Genomic DNA, 17573 nt, shown 5'->3' with positions numbered 1-17573 from the left:
GCAATGGTATTGAAAGGGCTACCTAACTCATACCAAGCTTTTGTAGCTGTTGTCACCCAATCAGAGAAGAAACCGACGTTCAGTGATTTCAAAGTAGCTCTGCAAAGCTTTGAGGAAACAGAAAAATCAAGACTTCAGAAGATTCAGTTTTAAAGTACAATGCGACGGCTAGGCCCAACTATGCGTCTAAAATGAAACAACAAAATCCTTCGAAAGAAATACTTTGTTTCAACTGTGGTCAGCATGGACATTTTAAAAGAGACTGTCCAGTCAATAAAACTAAAGCAAATAGACTGTGGTGCAGTTTTTGTCGCAAAGATAACCACACTGACAAAACGTGTCGATCGCGAAAGAAAACCTCAACGACCAATAACACGCAGGCACATGCAGCCTTCCGACCTGATGGAAATTAACATAATTTTGCATTTAAGGTGAATGAACATTTGGATGCATTAAATGTGAATAAGAAAGAGAATCTTCTTGTGGATTGTGGTGCAACGTCACATATTTTCAACGACTTAACAAAGTTCAACCCGAGTGAACATTTTATCGAGCTTGCAAATGGCGAGCGAGCAAATAAACTAGCTCTTAAAAGAGGACAGGTGGAAGTAACAATGGTTGACGACGAAGGCAACAAGTGTAGTGGACAACTCCACAATGTTCTTTATGTTCCTACATTCCCTCAGAACATTTTTTCAGTTCAAGCAGCTGCTGATAATGGAGAAAGTGTGCATTTCAGACAAAATTCTGCAGAATTAATGGACAAAAGTGGCAGAAAATTTGACATTCATAGGCATGGCAGACTGTATTGTCTCCACATTTGTAACAATATAGTAGTTTCAGAAAGTGATACACAAACTGATGTTAATGTTAAACAAACTGTGCATGATGTGAATTACACTTTAGATTTACAAGACTGGCATAAAATTCTTGGCCACTGTAACTTTGAAGATGTTAAGAAACTTGAACAAGTGGTTGATGGTATGAATGTAAATAAAACAAATGGTGAGAATGAGAAAGCTGAATGTGAGATTTGTCTTGAGGGGAAAATGACTAACGTTAAAAATAAAACTCCACGCATTCGCTCAGAAGTCCACTACAGTTGATCCATACTGATTTGGCTGGTCCAATTACTCCAACCTCTAGAGAAGGTTTCAAGTATGCTTTGGCATTTACCGATGATTTTTCCGGAATGTCCTTTGTGTACTTTCTTAAACAAAAAAGTGACACAGTCTCAGCAACTATGAGATTTTTGGGGATTCGAGCCCTTATGGAATAGTGAAATGTCTGAGGTCAGATAATGGGACAGAATTCACGTCGGATGAATTTCAGCTGTTGATGCAAGAGAATAAAATAAGGTATGAAACCTCTGCTCCTTATTCTCCACACCAGAACGGTGTCGCTGAACGGAATTGGAGAACCATTTTTGAAATGGGTAGATGTCTTTTGTTAGAGGCTAAACTAGGTAAAGAAATGTGGCCATATGCTATCCACACAGCTACATACACCCGTAACAGATGTTACAATAATCGTCTTGGGGATACTCCTTACCATACATTTACTGGCAGAAGACCAAACTTGTCAAATATGAGACCATTGGTAGTGAGTGTTATACATATGTACAAAACAAACAGAAACTTGATGCCAGAGGCACAAGGGGAATATTTGTGGGCCACGACAGGAATAGTCCTGCTTATTTAATTTATTTCCCAAACACTGGAAAGGTGCATAGACACAGGATTGTGAAATTTCTGTCCACCAAAAACAGCGATCATGAAAGAGAGAAATCTTTCACTCGCTTTCCAAATGATGAAAATGATGATGAACTAGAGCTTAGACCGAGACAAGAAAATGAAGAAATAGAACTAGATGAAAAAAGCACCCCAATTGTAGTTGTTGACAAAAGAAAGGGAAATTCACATTATCCTAGGCGGGAAACTAAACCACCAAAGTACTTAGATGATTATGAAACTTGTTATAGAACAAATGTTGATTATGATGATGATGTACATGTTGATAATGATAATGCAAATGTTGATTATTGTTACAAAATGTTGTACTGTATTCCCAAAAATTACAAAGAAGCAATTGAATCCCCAGCTTCTGACTTCTGGAAGGAAGCTATGGCAGAAGAAATTAATGCCTTGAAAGAAAATGAAACATTTACTTTAACAGAGCTTCCAGAAGGCAGAAATGCAATGGGGGGACGTTGGGTATACATAATGAAAGAAGACTCAAAAGGCTCAAAGTCATACAAAGCTAGATATGTAGCTAAAGGTTATAGCCCGATTAAGGGTATTGATTACACTGAAACTTTTGCACCAACTGCAAACATTACATCAATTCGAATATTGATGCAACTTGCTTGTCAGTACGGCTTGATTTTACACCAAACGGATGTAAAATCCGCATATCTGAATGCCCCAATTGATGCAGAAATATACATGGAGCAACCAGAAGGCTTTGAAATCAAAGATTCAAAAGACAACAAACTAGTTTATAAATTGCAAAAGTTTTTGTATTGACTCAAGGGAGAAATTGGAACAACCTGCTGCATACTCATCTACTTGAAAATAGGTTTGTGCAGAGCCAATCTGATCACTGTGTGTACACCAAGTTCACTGAAAATGAAACTGTCATTATTATAGCATGGGTTGATGACCTTGTCATTGCTGCAAATAATGTAAATTTCATGTCTGAAACTAAGAAAGTTCTTAAAGACAGATTTAAGATGAAAGATTTGGGAATCTATCCTATTTCCTGGGTATACAATTTGAGCAAGGGAAAGGATATGTGAAAATGAACCAGAAAAGATACACTCAGAAAATTCTGGAAAGGTTAGATATGACTAATTGCTAACCAAAAGCAAATCCCTCTGAACAAAACTTTGAGTGGTCAAATGATAGTGATCCAATAGATGAAAGAAAATACAGGGAGGCTGTTGGTAGCTTGATTTATCTTATGATATGCACTAGGCCTGACATCTGCTGGATAGTTACAAAACTTTCTCAACATTTGTCCAGACCATTGGCATGCCATTGGGTGACAGTCAAACATGTATTTAGGTATTTGAAGGGAACCATTGACTATGAATTAACTTACAAAGAAGTATTGACAACCTTTCTTTGATAGGGTATAGTGATGCCGATTGGGCTTCAAGTCCTGATGATAGGCGAAGCACTTCAGGTTATTGTTTTGGTCTGACATCTAATTGAGCTTTAGTTTCTTGGAAATCTAGGAGACAACCCAGTGTTGCTTTGTCCTCATGTGAGGCAGAGTACATGGCTCTTGCACTTGCAGGTTGAAAGACATTGACAGAGAATATCAATCAGGCAATGTTTTGATTTTTGAAGATAATCAGGGAACAATCGCTTTAGTGAACAATCCAGTGAACAGACAAAGATCTAAACACATAGACATAAAATTCCATTTTATTCGCACAGAACTAAGGAATGGAAAGTTTACTTTAAAGTACTGCCCTACTGCAGACATGTTGGCAGATATTATGACAAAGCCTTCAACTAAATTTCAATTGCAGAAATTCAAATCCTTGATTTTTGGCTAAAATATGGTGATAGCCTTGAAAATTGTTTTGGATGTATTATTTTGACACATAATAATGTGAATACTTGTGTTGATGAGACACACATACATGTATTATGATTCTTGTTTTACTTTTATTGTTTTATCAAACAACTTGATAATGTTACATGAATATGAGTCTTATGATTTTGTTTCTATCTGACATACAAAATTATTAGGGAATGTTTTGCACTTTTAATTTCCTTTTGAAAATTAATATGGACTTGACTTGTAACATTATAACTACATGTATAAGAATTTGAGAATTTGTGAGAATCTCAATTAGAATTTCTTCAGTAAGTAACTTGTTTTATTTACTCAATGGATAAACCAACATTTATATATTATAATGGATTAATGTACGTTAAAAGTTTTAAATTTCAATTAGAATCATTAGATCAAGTGGGGGTGTTGAATTATTTCTATGTATTATTACTATTAGTATATGATCTTATGATTTCTAATGGTCTAAGAGAAACAACTGTGTAATAATGTCTCTCTACAATACTTTGTTGGTTATTTCCCTTGAACCAAGGGCATTCACTCTTATGATAAATAACCATGTGTTTACATTTCACTTTTACTGTTGATTCCTTCCTACTGAAATTCACCCATGATGTCTCCACATTAATATGTTGTTCTTTGGGTTTGAATAAAAACCATAGTTACAAAAATATCCTGTGTCATCCTAAATTATGTCAAACTTAACACATTCACATCCACTAATTTATCTATATATCCACCCATTCATCTATTTATCCACCCATTTATCTATCTGTCCACCCATTTCAGTATTTATCCAATCTTTTATACATCCATTAACCCATTTCAGTATTTATCCAATCTTTTATACATCCAATAACCCATTTCAGTATTTATCCAATCTTTTATACATCCATTAACCCATTTTGTTATTTATCCAATCTTGTATACATCCAATAACCCATTTTGATATTTATCCAATCTTGTATACATCCAATAACCCATTTTGATATTTATCCAATCTTGTATACATCCAATAACCCATTTTGATATTTATCCAATCTTGTATACATCCAATAACCCATTTTGATATTTATCCAATCTTGTATTCATCCATCTACCCATTTACATATCTAATCATCCTTCCAGGTAGAGAGACACTACAAACAGAACCCTTTCCACAACTCAGTCCATGCTACAGACGTCATGCAGACAGCCCATGCCATTATTGTAGAGTCAGGTTTCTGTGTAAGTTATCTCCCTTATTTAGCGCTGATTTGAGTTTAAAGTTAATACGATAACGATAATAAGCTGAACAATTTGGACAATAAGCTTCTTAAGAGTCTTGTCTATGAGGTGACTGGCAAACAAGGCGAAAAATCCTAAATTATGGGATGATACTAAATGTGCAGTAAAAGGCAGTGAGAAGCTGCATCATTAGCCTGCGCTACAGCCATTCAATAGGCATACCATCCCTGTATTCTTCACCTTGTTATCATCATCATAGCTGGTCGTTCCAACACCAAACCCACTCTACAGCATCTGGGGAGCAGATTCTTAGGTCATGGTCAGTGCAGCTGGGCCCATCCTGGCATTCTCTAAGGATATGCTCCATCGTCTACTCTAGGCATCCACCAATACCAACAACCTTGTTATAGAATGCATACAAAGATATAAATAAGGGTGCCACCTGGATCTAAAGTCTACAATCTAGATAAGACCTCCATTACACAAAGTCCCAAAGCAAGTGGCACCATGGGATGGAAGTAGTCAGTTTGGCCAAGTCACAACAAGAAATAGGGGAGAAATAGCAGCAAAGTGTTAAATCATCTTAACAGAACTACATGTTTATGGGGCTCCAAAGGGATCTATCTGAGCCTTGTTAATCAACCAGAGTGGATGAATGCAGACGAGTTCATTGAAGGCATTCAACATTTACTCAAACACACAATTGATACAAAAACACCCAGTCATTGTCTTAACTCTTTAAGATTCAACCCGACAAAAACCGACAACGGCATAATATTCATGGGCGGGGTAGTCAAGACTGGCCTCAGTAAGTAAAATCCAATCGTTGTGAAGGAAATGACAGGCCCTGTCACTGCCGCAGGGTGTTTTCAGCTTTGATTTTTATAAATTTGCCGACAGAAAAGAAAATACGTTTCAGAAATTGCGATTTAAATCCTATTTTATTTGCGGGTGAAAATCATTGACATTGCACTTTGTTTGGTAAAAATCGGTAAAAAATTACGACTTTGGTGATGAAAAATGACTTTGAAGACAATTATTGTAAACTTTTAAAAATATTATGAATAATTTATAACTCCCTTATTTGTGGGTCGATTTTGTCATTCGAGATATCAATTTTATTGTAATAAAGAGATAGGAACTTCAGAGTTATTTTTTCTGACGCGAAATTATTACTTTGTAATTTTAGCACCAAGAAAAATAGTCGGTAAATAAATTTGTTACACCTCTTTGATAGACCGCCGGGTCCGTTCGTGTAGAATTGTGAATCAAGCATCTCAAAGTCTTCGACCAATCACAGGCTATCTATCCAGCTGGCCGAAGCAAAGACGCTTCTCCCCGTCGATGTATTACGCTATTGTTATGCAAGGAATATAACACCTTATGGAGCAGGCCTAAAAGCTAAAATCTAAAAGTAAAAAACATAATTCTGAGGAATTTGAAAGTCACATTGCTGAAATCAGCTTGAAAAAAGAAGTACATTGGTCTTTGTTTCATAAAAATCGGTTGAAAACCAACTGTTTTACGAATAAATTTGATTTTAAAATTTGCTCTTGTTTATTTTAGCTTTTTTTAGCAACTTTTTTATTTATCGGCCGATTTTCTTGATTTTTATATCATTCTTTATATCTCAAAGAGACGAGATCAGTGATATACTTTGTTTGTTTCAAATGTAACTAGAACATAATTTGGCTTTTTTACCTATCGACCATGCCTGGATAATTTATTCAACAACGTGGCGATGTGACGCAACTGTTCCATGGCAGTCTTCCACTGCATCGACGATGATTCAATTCATTGTTGACGGCTGTGGACACGTGAGCTGCCAGAACGACCAATCGTTGAAGGGTCAAGATGCTCAGTAGCCAATCGTTCTTCGGTCAAAAAACTTATGAACTCACGAGAACAAAAGTTTGAAATTTGGTGATGGACGGACCTATGAAATCGTTTCTGGGCGGAGTTTAGCCATGAGTGACCGTAGAAAACGAAAAGGCGACTACAGATATCAAAGAGTAGGCTTATATCATCAAAGGATGTCTACATGATTGACATGGCCATATAAGGAACTCATTATCTACTCCCCCAAAAAGAATCTGAACACGAGAGGGTTAACGGATAACCATGAAAGTAGAGTTTGCCAAAAAAAAAAATCGTATTCAAAGAAAGGATGTTAAAGTCAAATGTGACGAATACTCGCATTTTAAAAATAAAAGCCTGCCGTTGGCAACATAGGAAATATTCATATAGACTAAGCAAAAATAAAGAATGCATCATTTTTTGATCATCTACGTTTTATGTCGCGGTGATTGAATTAAAATAATAAAACATTAAAGCAACAGTCAGTTCTCTTTCTACTGATATATGATATGCCAAGGTTATCAAAGCTTTATGCTTCCTATATGCAAAAGAAAAACAAACATGTCCAGATCACACACTACACGCAAAGAACTTTTACACACGATTTGCCTTGGTCGCCAAGTGAGAACTGATGTCAGGTGAACATTGCTAGGAAATGCATTATTTTGAACAGTTATAGATTCTTGTTTACATTTGAGTGGATTCCTCTTAGTGGGGACCTGTGCTTATGTCTGGATGCGACTTTTAGGTGATTTCAAACTAAGTACTTTGTTAGTGTGCTCTTGGAATCTCCATCTGTTCCCGATTTGAACCAATTCCCCTGTGTCTTGCCTTTTCTTGGATGTACTTTAAGTGTAATTCTAGAACTTTTTACTATCCCATATTCTTCCTTTTTACTGGCGCTGATATGACCTAAATGTGTTGCAAACGCTGTAAAACCCTTCAAATACAAAAATACTTGTTTACATGGCAGTGCCACAGAGCATAAACGATAATTTGTTAAGATTTGATTGGATAAACTTTGAATTCTTATCAACATGTCACCATGCCTCGATTGTCTGAAGCACAGAGAAACCAGTCACTTGGACTTCCCATTGCTGGATGGTCAGCTCACAGAATAGGAGAGATCATTTTGGTTGCAGCTATTCCACTATGATCACTTCATATTTCTATTATGTTTTGTTTCTAGACTGGTTTTTGTTATCAATAAAGATGTATAAACTGGTACAAAGAGAGTTTATTTATCGCTTTTAATGCAAAGGAAAATTTATAATATTTGGAAAAAAAATCTTTTTCCTGCCCCCCCCCCCCCCCACTCACCCTATCATTTCCTATCATTTATTAATACCCCCCCCCCCCCCCCACAAATTTTAGCCATGTTCTGTGATCTTTTTTGAGTAGAGTTTCACTGTAACTATTTTATTAGTAGCCATTGCAACTATCACTAAATGAGCTTAATCTTTTTATAGGTTCTTATGAACAATCTGGAGGTACTGTGCCTCCTCATCACAGCACTTTGCCATGACATAGAGCATACAGGAACAAACAACAACTTTCACAGGAACACCAGGTATTGATAAAAACCCAAAAGACATCTGAACATTTATATTGCACACTTTCATGCTTAGAAATGCTTCGTTTATACCTAGAACCAGCAGACTAAATAGAACAAAATGTCCAACTCATAAAATTCAGTTGCCTGTTAGTGCGCGGTTTTGTGGTCTTGTGGTATGGCACTCGCTTTCAGATCGGAAGGTCCTGAGTTTGAGCCTCGCTCAGCGCATAGTTGAATCCTTGGGGAAGGCTCTTCACTTATATTCTCTCACCATACTCGGGTGTAAAATGAGTACCTGGCTGATAACAGCGTTGTCTCTGTCCAAAAAAGATTGTAATATCGCCTAACAGGCGTCATATCCAGTTCTAAATGTTAAGTGTTGCTGTTGGCCAGGGACCCCTAGTAAAGCGCTTTGAGCACGTTTAGTGTATATTGCGCCATAGAAAAGCTCAAGTTTTGTTATTTGGGGGGGGGGGGGGGTTTAGTCAGTTATAAAATATAATATCCACCATTTCCTATTCTGAGTTGAGATGAGTAATGTGTAAATTGCCTCATCCAAAAATATTATTCCGAGGTCAGACTTTTGCCACGATTTATAATGTCTAAGTCATAAAGAAGCAAAAAAAAAAAACAAAACAATGTAATGACTTCAGTTTGTGGAGCACTCAAATTCTTTTCTTTTTTTTTTTAATAGTAAAGTACGCAGTGAAATATTCTTAGCTCTCATCTTGCAGATTTTCATATTGTTATTTGTCGTCGTCATTATCATCACAGTCCAACATTATTATCATCATCATCATCATCATCATCATCATCATCATCATCATCATCATCACCACTACCACCATCTTTTATCATTATCACCTTCATTATAACATAAAGAATAATAAAATCTCTACTAGGTCTGAAATGGCTAGACTGTACGTCATGTCAATCTTAGAGAATCACCACTTGAGAGTGACACTAGCCATATTGCAACAAGTCAATTTACTCGCCAGTCTCACGGAAACAGAATTTGAGTGAGTTTACCTTACATTCGTGTTGCTTTCAATATTGTACGATTCTTGTCAGTCAAAGGCTCTGTAACAAGTTTTAAATATAGAACCGGAATGAATATGAAAGAATGAATAAATAAATAAAAGAAAGAAATGGGTAATCTAGAATATTTTGGGTTAAATCATTCTCCACACAGCAACAAAAACGATGATATATGTGAAGCAGACTGCAAAAGTCCAGCACAACGCTCTGAGTCTTGAATTGAAACTCAAACCAAATAAATTTGCAATGTCCTTAAGCCCAAGAGTGATTGTTTTGTCCTAAAAAACTATCCATTTTTTATATTTGTTTTTTTTTTTTTACAAATTATTTGACATAATAAACTGGACCTGTAATCATAATATTTGAAATGTTTAGAATTCAAACTGAGGACTTTGTTCTGCTTAACTGTTCTGCTTAACTGTTTACTGAACTCATGGGTGCAAGAGTGCCGGCCGATTGGATTACCGAAAAAAACGTCGGCGGCTTTTTGCGATTTGGATTTGATTGATTTTTGTTTTATTTCTGTTTTTGTATATTTTAAAATTGTGCAACTTGTGACAAGAAACTTAACAAATTACTGCATTATAACCTTTGGATTAAAATACAACAATTGTGGACTACTATTATGAAGACTAGATGCTGAGAACAAGACTTCAAATGAAGAGGTAATCTTGCAGGCTTTTTCAGATTATATGTCTGGTCATAAGTAGACTTGCAGGCTTTTTGAGGTCCAGTTGCTTGCACTCATGTGAATTCAAAAACTCCTTAACACTCTTGGGATGCATCTGGTAAATGCACAGGTCCATGTTGGCCATGTTGACTAATCCCAAATATACGTAAGATTGCACATTGTAAACAAATGTTTTGTTTTTTAAATGCTCAGACATGCAGGGCTTGTCTCCAGCGTTAAACATTTTACTTTTTACTCCACAGAGAGTTCAAAGACATGCTATGCAGTATGACCTTATCCACAGACATGGCCAACCATTTTCTTCTCATCACTAATATGAAAATTATTTTACGCACCCCTAGCAAGTAAGAAGAACGCAATAAAATATGTTATGATTATGATTGATTATTTATTTATCTATGTAATATAGTAAAACTAAACCATACCCAGGGGATAAAAATTTCGATGGTTACCACATCATCAAATATGTGTCAGTGCATGGCATGATCAGTCGGAAGGTGAAAATTTTGGATTTGCATTTCTTTTGCATTTTCTGAAGAAAAAAAATCATGCTCCCAAAAGCATTTTTCATGAAGTTATGGTCAGATGTATGGGAAAGGTATCCAGCAACTTTTCTCAAATGTCATACTTTTTCAACTTGGCTAGCTGTAAAAAATATTTAGAAGTGAAATTAAGCTTTGATATTTCCTGAAGATGTACAAAAAGGGTTGATTTAATCATTTATGACAAGAACTCATTTTTGATTTTTTAAAAATTGACCTCCTAACTAAACTTAGCAATATCTCAGTTCAAACCTTTTCACCATCCGACTGATTATGTCATTCACTGTAACAAATGGCCTGGGCTAGAATAACTGCTCTATACAAAGGGCTCTATAGCTTCTTAGAAATACTCATGAGCAATATCGATATAACAAGATCTGGCGCAGAGTACTTTGAGACTACCATCTTATCCAAAGGATAGCAAGCAAGAACAATTATCTGATTAATACGTTGGCACCCGAGATAAACTCCAGCCCCATGGAATTTTATTGTTTGAAGGGCTAGTTCAGAATGTTTGGTGTTCATATAGTGATTTAAAAAATGAAAAAAATAAGTTTTTATCCTTTTATCAAGTGTCACGTGTTAATAAGTCAATTAATGAAGTACCGTTTAATGCTGATTTTTTTAAAAAGAAGAAAAAAAGAGTTTTGATCCTTTCATCAAAGCCATGTGTCAATAGTCAATTAATGAAGTACCATTATATATACTTATCTATTTCATTATTTTTGGTAGTTTCCTTTTGTTAATTATTGACTTTACCTGCATTTTGCGGCAATGTGGTCTAGTGGTATGACACTCGCTTTCGGATCGGAAGGTCATAGGTTCGTGCCTTGCTCGGCGCTTATTTGAGTCCTTGGATAAGTGACAGTATCTCGTCTTGTCACAAAATTCAGCAATGTTAAGCATAGTCATTGGCCAGATGGGTGATAGTGATTGCGTCCTTGGCTAAAGCACTTTACACCACTTGGGGGATGGGTTTTGAGAAAATCAACCTAAATATTAAATATTGGGAGAAAATGCAATATAAATCTTTTTAAATAGTTGAGGTTTTTTGGTTGGCAAGTCTGGGTTATGGTGGTATTCTTATTCAGGGATTAATTAATGTTTCAGATGCTCATCCCGTATTCGGATACGTCGTATCATGTTGCTACTTCTACACACTGCAGACATCAGTAATCCTGCCAAACCATGGGACATCCACAAAATATGGGTCTCCCTTTTATGTCAAGAGTTCTTTGATCAGGTTGGTGTCAAGTCCACATTATTTTTCTCAATTATAAAGACTAAATATCTATTTATAAAACTACTTTTAAGTTTTATGTAATGCAATATCCAATAAATGTGCTCAAAGTGCTTTATAATGTGTCCCAATCCAACAACAACATTTAACATCTGTTTTGAAACATGTTACTTGTATGGTGCTAATGCAATTGTTTCCGACAGAAACAAATCTGTTGCTTGACAGATACATTTTTACACCTAAGTACAGTGTGAAGGAAGATAAAAAATAGGTGTGTAAATACCTTTTTCCAATATCTCAACTTTGTCAGACTCCAAGCAGAAACTTACAGGACAGAAGGCAAGTATCAAACCAGAAAACCACAAAGAAGTCAGTCCCTAGTTTGATAATCATCATCATAGCTTGTCGCTCCAACACGAAACTCTCTCCAATGCATCTGGGGAGCAGACTCTTTGGTCATGGTCAGTGCATCTGGGCCCATCCTGGCATTCTGTAAGGATGTGCTCCATTGGCTGCTCAGGGCATCCACATGTACATAAGCTAGTCTCAGCCAGTCATTTCCACAAAAAAGCGATAGTTTGATTGAGATGGAGCAATGTCCTGGGATACTGACGCAGTGTTGTAGCATGACCAGTTCCTTTCCTTATCGCCTTTTCCATTACCTTCATTTATGATGGGTTTTTAAAAAAATGAAGCTCCCAGAACATCAGAAATCCAGAAAGTCCTTCTGCCATTCAGAACTGAAGAATTTTGATATTGGGGAAGTCTGGAGGGAATATTGGACAAATACAATGCCCGAGGGAAGTGGATAAATCAAAGATCTAATGGAATTTATGCCAGGCTTCAGGAATGGCAATCGAAAACAGTGAGTCGCCTCAAACCGACTACTGACAGGCCACAGCAGGACTGCTGCAAACATGCATCAATGGGGTCTGAGGGAGTCAGCCAACTGTCCCCACTGTCAGGGAATGCCAGAGACAGCCTGACACATAGTCCTGCACTGCCCTGTGACGAGATTGGTGGGAGGTTTTTAGGCTGCCTGATTTACTTCAAATATAGATTACAATGCTATGGTGAGCATATTCTTTCATAAAATGCAAATCCAAAATTGTCACCTTCCGACTAATTATGTCATGCACTGACACATATCATAAAGATGTTTTAAAGTGGTCTTAGTCACCCCATTCCAGGGTACAAGCATTAGGTTGACCAGGTATATTATCGCTTTGAAATGATAAGTCACATATCGTGAACTATAATTTAAGTTATCTTATCTTATCTTATTTAAGGCGAAATACAGGTCTTATCCTTTATATGCAGAAACTTACAGAAGGCAAGTATCAAACCAGAAAACCACAAAGAAGTCAGTCCCTAGTTTGATAATCATCATCATAGCTTGCCACTCCAATACAATAATAGCTTGTCATGTATCTTTTACACTCAGTTTTTACACATCTTTGAATGGAGAGAAAAAATTTATCAATACAGCAAAGTAAAGGTGAAAATATATATTATATACTACTGAAGTTATTGAAAATTATTCATGATTGAATAAATCATAAATGTACAAAGCTCATAGTATAATGAAATATAAAAATTATATCGTAGGTTCTTTTATATTTTGATACAGGGAGAAAGGGAAAAGAAATTGAACCTGCCTGTATCCCCCTATTGTGATAAACAAACCGTTAACATTGCCGCCGTTCAGCTTGGTTTGTATATCATTAGCTCGCAAAGATGATATGAGGCTAGTAAGAATAGTACAATGCACAGTTGGAATAGATCTGAATCTGTTGGGTTGTGGCTTGAATAGGCTCTGAGTAGGCATCAAAAAGAAATAAATAGTCGAAAGAATTTATGTGAGAGACACTTTCAATATACACTTGAGTATAGCATAGAGTTTTATTTATTGTTTATTCTCTTGACAAAGGGGAAACCCCTAAAAAAATCCACTTCGCTTGATTGTGGGAATAAATTTGAAGTTTTATTATACTATTTCATCATTAAAGAAAACATAGATCCTGTATCATTTCATATTTAAACGTCATTGTCTTTCATTATCTTATTTTGAAAGTTCACGACAGCATTATTTAGCCTTTGGAATTTGAGAAAATATAATAAAGCAGTGTCCAATATTGATAGTCAAAGAGACCAGTTAAAAAAAAATAAACATTTTTAGTTTGACTGTACAGCTTTGAGTGAGTGAAAATCTCTCAGAGAGGCAGACTGTGCACGTACTTCTCTCTAGTCTTCATATTTCACTTTGAAAGATGTTTTTATCACGGTTAACATCATCACCCTCCACCACTATAGCATTACCACCACCATCACCACCACCAGGACCATTGTCATCATCATTAAGATCACCACCCTCCACCACTATAGCATTACCACCACCACCACCACCACCAGGACCATTGTCATCATCATTAAGATCACCACCCTCCACCTATAGCATTACCACCACCACCACCACCACCACCACCACCACCAGGACCATTGTCATCATCATTAAGATCACCACCCTCCACCACTATAGCATTATCACCACCACCACCACCAGGACCATTGTCATCATCATTAAGATTACCACCCTCCACCACTATAGCATTACCACCATCACCACCACCAGGACCATTGTCATCATCATTAAGATCACCATCCTCCACCACTATAGCATTACCACCACCACCACCACCACCAGGACCAGGACCATTGTCATCATCGTTAAGATCACCACCCTCCACCACTATAGCATCACCACCACCACCAGGACCATTGTCATCATTGTTAAGATCACCACCCTCCACCACTATAGCATTACCACCACCACCAGGACCATTGTCATCATCGTTAAGATCACCACCCTCCACCACTATAGCATTACCACCACCACCACCACCACCAGGACCAGGACCATTGTCATCATCATTAAGATCACCATCCTCCACCACTATAGCATTACCACCACCACCACCACCACCACCACCACCAGGACCATTGTCATCATCATTAAGATCACCACCCTCCACCACTATAGCATTACCACCACCACCACCAGGACCAGGACCATTGTCATCATCGTTAAGATCACCACCCTTCACCACTACAGCATTACCACCACCACCATCACCAGGACCATTGTCATCATCGTTATCATCATCAGTTCTCCTGTCCATTTTTCTATCTCTTCGTTGTAAGTACAACGACAAGCCCGAACCCTGATTGGATAAAAGAGGTGTTCAAAATGCTTGGCAACCCGGGGAAGGTACGGTCAACTCCCAAGTCGTTTGGGTTATGTCTTAGCGACCATTGCCAGGGCATAACATCGTGGATCAGATACGCTTGTGAAAAATATGAGCACCAAAAGTATATTGGTCTTTGTGCCAGAAAAAGAGGGATATGCAACTTTTGTTCCAATAGGGAACCAAGTCTTTGGAAATGAATGCAGATAGCTGCATCAATCACCTCCCCCCCCCCCCCCCCCCCGCCCAATGATATTATAGAAAAATACTAAACCATAAAACACACATACCCATACATACACACATACACACTTAGTTGATATTCTACAGAAAATTCATTTGGGAGAGTAGAAAAAATGCTTTTTATATACAAACGTCATCAGTTGTGTAATAATCGATGTCAGATAACACAGAGAGAAAATTGTCTTATCAAAATTAGTGTTATTGTGAAATACCTCATTGTCTTAAAATTTGTTGGAATCATAAAAAATCTCATCACCATTAGGGACAGATTAAATAAATAGGTAAAGCGGATTTCCCTGGATTTACCACACAAAATTATATCATCTGTAAAGACGGCCATACATTTAGGCGTATTATTTGTTTTAGTGATTATTATATGAATACGTTATACTTTTTACTTTCAGGATTTATGCAGACTTTTACCATGGAAAGCTTTGAGGTGTTATATACCCTTATCGCCAACGATATCAAAGATGGTGAGTTTGGGGCGTTTTGATAAAAAAATAAAAAGGTCGTTTTAGTTGATTGATATTTGAATTTTAAACGTTTTCTGACCAAATTTTTTTAAAAAGTATTCTGTTGGAGCATGGCAGGACTTGAGGGTCCCATAAGCTCAGTTGGTAGAACACTCACTTCACAAGCAAAGGGACTGAGATCGAGCCTCGCTTCAGGCACATTCATTTTTTTTTTTCTTGGACAAGATTATTAACTCCCCATTTGCCTCACATTGGACAACAAGGATGAAATTTCTGAGACATTTGTTTGATGCATATTTACTCCCTCATGGAATAGCCAATGGAAAGGCGAATTTTTTTAATTTTTTTTTTTAAATTATATTTATTAAACAGTACTTAATTGACAGGCACTATGATAACCAATTGGATCCAATACTCCATTGTTTTAGTTCAAGTTTGGAGTTTATTTTAGACAATTTGCCAAAACGGAGTATCGATTCCAAATCAAACATCACAATGAAACAAGAAACTTTAGAACGCCGTGGTTATTTTTACAGTCCCATAAAGATGGTTCTCGGTGCTATTGTTACAGTCATTATCTCGACCAACCTTTGCATTTAGGTCACCAAGCATTATGGGTACCTACATCATGCTTTGGTGTCTCATGTACTGTTTGTGATTTAGCTTATCATAAAAGCTTTATTTTTCATCCTCAATCTTGTCCTCTTTTGGGGCATAGCAATCAATTACTGTTGAATCTTGCATGAGCAATTGTTCCTATCCTTTCTTTAAAAAATATAGCATTGTGGAGAACATTGTGCTTATTTGAGTCAATAAAAAAATTGACACGGCGCACAACTCTACTGAAAGATTTGAAAATTAGAAATGTATTTTTTACAGATAGATAAACAGATAACTTGATTTCCTTTTATAATTTAAAGTCAGTTTGAAAGTTCGTTGAGTCAAACAGATATCATAAAATATGTACCAACGACGACACTTGACTCCCAAAATCAACTAATTTTGTCACTGTAAAAAGTTGTCAATTTGCGTCATCTATTTATGACATCAAGTATTATTATTACTTCCGTTGTGTTGTTGATTTAGCGGATTTCAGTCGCCATTTTGATTCTTTTTTTTCTATTAGGGTTAGCTCGAGAGGTTAGTCATAAGTGTTATTAAAGGTGTTAGGGTGTTTGTTTTTCCATAAGTTAAGTAAAGGGGAGACATTCCGAAAGCTCCTACATCCCCAGTATTCTTTAAATTTGTATTTTCACTGTTGATATTTTGTCAGGCATTTATTTATTCAGTTAGTCATTATATAGAAGTATTTTTAAAACTCTAGAACAAACCTGCAGTCCGAGAGTTGTTTTTTTCTATTAGGGTTAGCTCGAGAGGTTAGTCATAAGTGTTATTAAAGGTGCTAGGGTGTTTGTTTTTTCCATAAGTTAAGTAAAGGGGAGACATTCCGAAAGCTCCTACATCCCCAGTATTCTTTAAATTTGTATTTTCACTGTTGATATTTTGTCAGGCATTTATTTATTCAGTTAGTCATTATATAGAAGTATTTTTAAAAATCTAGAACAAACCTGCAGTCCGAGAGTTGTTTTTTTTTCTATTAGGGTTAGCTCGAGAGGTTAGTCATAAGTGTTATTAAAGGTGCTAGGGTGTTTGTTTTTCCATAAATTAAGTAAAGGGGAGACATTCCGAAAGCTCCTACATCCCCAGTATTCTTTAAATTTGTATTTTCACCGTTGATATTTTGTCAGGCATTTATTTATTCAGTTTGTCATTATATAGAAGTATTTTAAAAACTCTAGAACAAACCTTGATAGATTTGTGAAAGTTTAACATTTCCTTATTTGACCATTGTTTTGATTTTCGGCCGCCATTGT

At 36.5% G+C, this 17573-nt stretch overlaps 1 protein-coding gene across 1 annotated transcript in view; it reads left to right on the top strand.

Moving 5' to 3' along the window:
• The window catches only part of LOC144976652 (dual specificity calcium/calmodulin-dependent 3',5'-cyclic nucleotide phosphodiesterase 1C-like), a 50814-nt gene that overhangs the window by 8990 nt on the left and 24251 nt on the right, over positions 1-17573 (top strand). Inside the window, exons 5-11 of the mRNA XM_078920961.1 lie at positions 4714-4812; positions 8139-8239; positions 9127-9243; positions 10196-10297; positions 11606-11738; positions 13366-13447; positions 15628-15699. Of these exons, the coding sequence (XP_078777087.1) occupies positions 4714-4812; positions 8139-8239; positions 9127-9243; positions 10196-10297; positions 11606-11738; positions 13366-13447; positions 15628-15699 (706 nt within the window). The remainder of the gene's footprint in view (positions 1-4713; positions 4813-8138; positions 8240-9126; positions 9244-10195; positions 10298-11605; positions 11739-13365; positions 13448-15627; positions 15700-17573) is intronic.

Source organism: Berghia stephanieae, chromosome 7, assembly GCF_034508935.2.
Source record: "Berghia stephanieae isolate SIO BIC M18660-M18661 chromosome 7, UCSD_Bste_1.3, whole genome shotgun sequence".
NCBI classification, from domain to species: domain Eukaryota; kingdom Metazoa; phylum Mollusca; class Gastropoda; order Nudibranchia; family Aeolidiidae; genus Berghia; species Berghia stephanieae.
The sequence above is the reverse complement of the archived record's forward strand: the minus strand, read 5'-3'. Positions and strand labels throughout refer to the sequence as shown.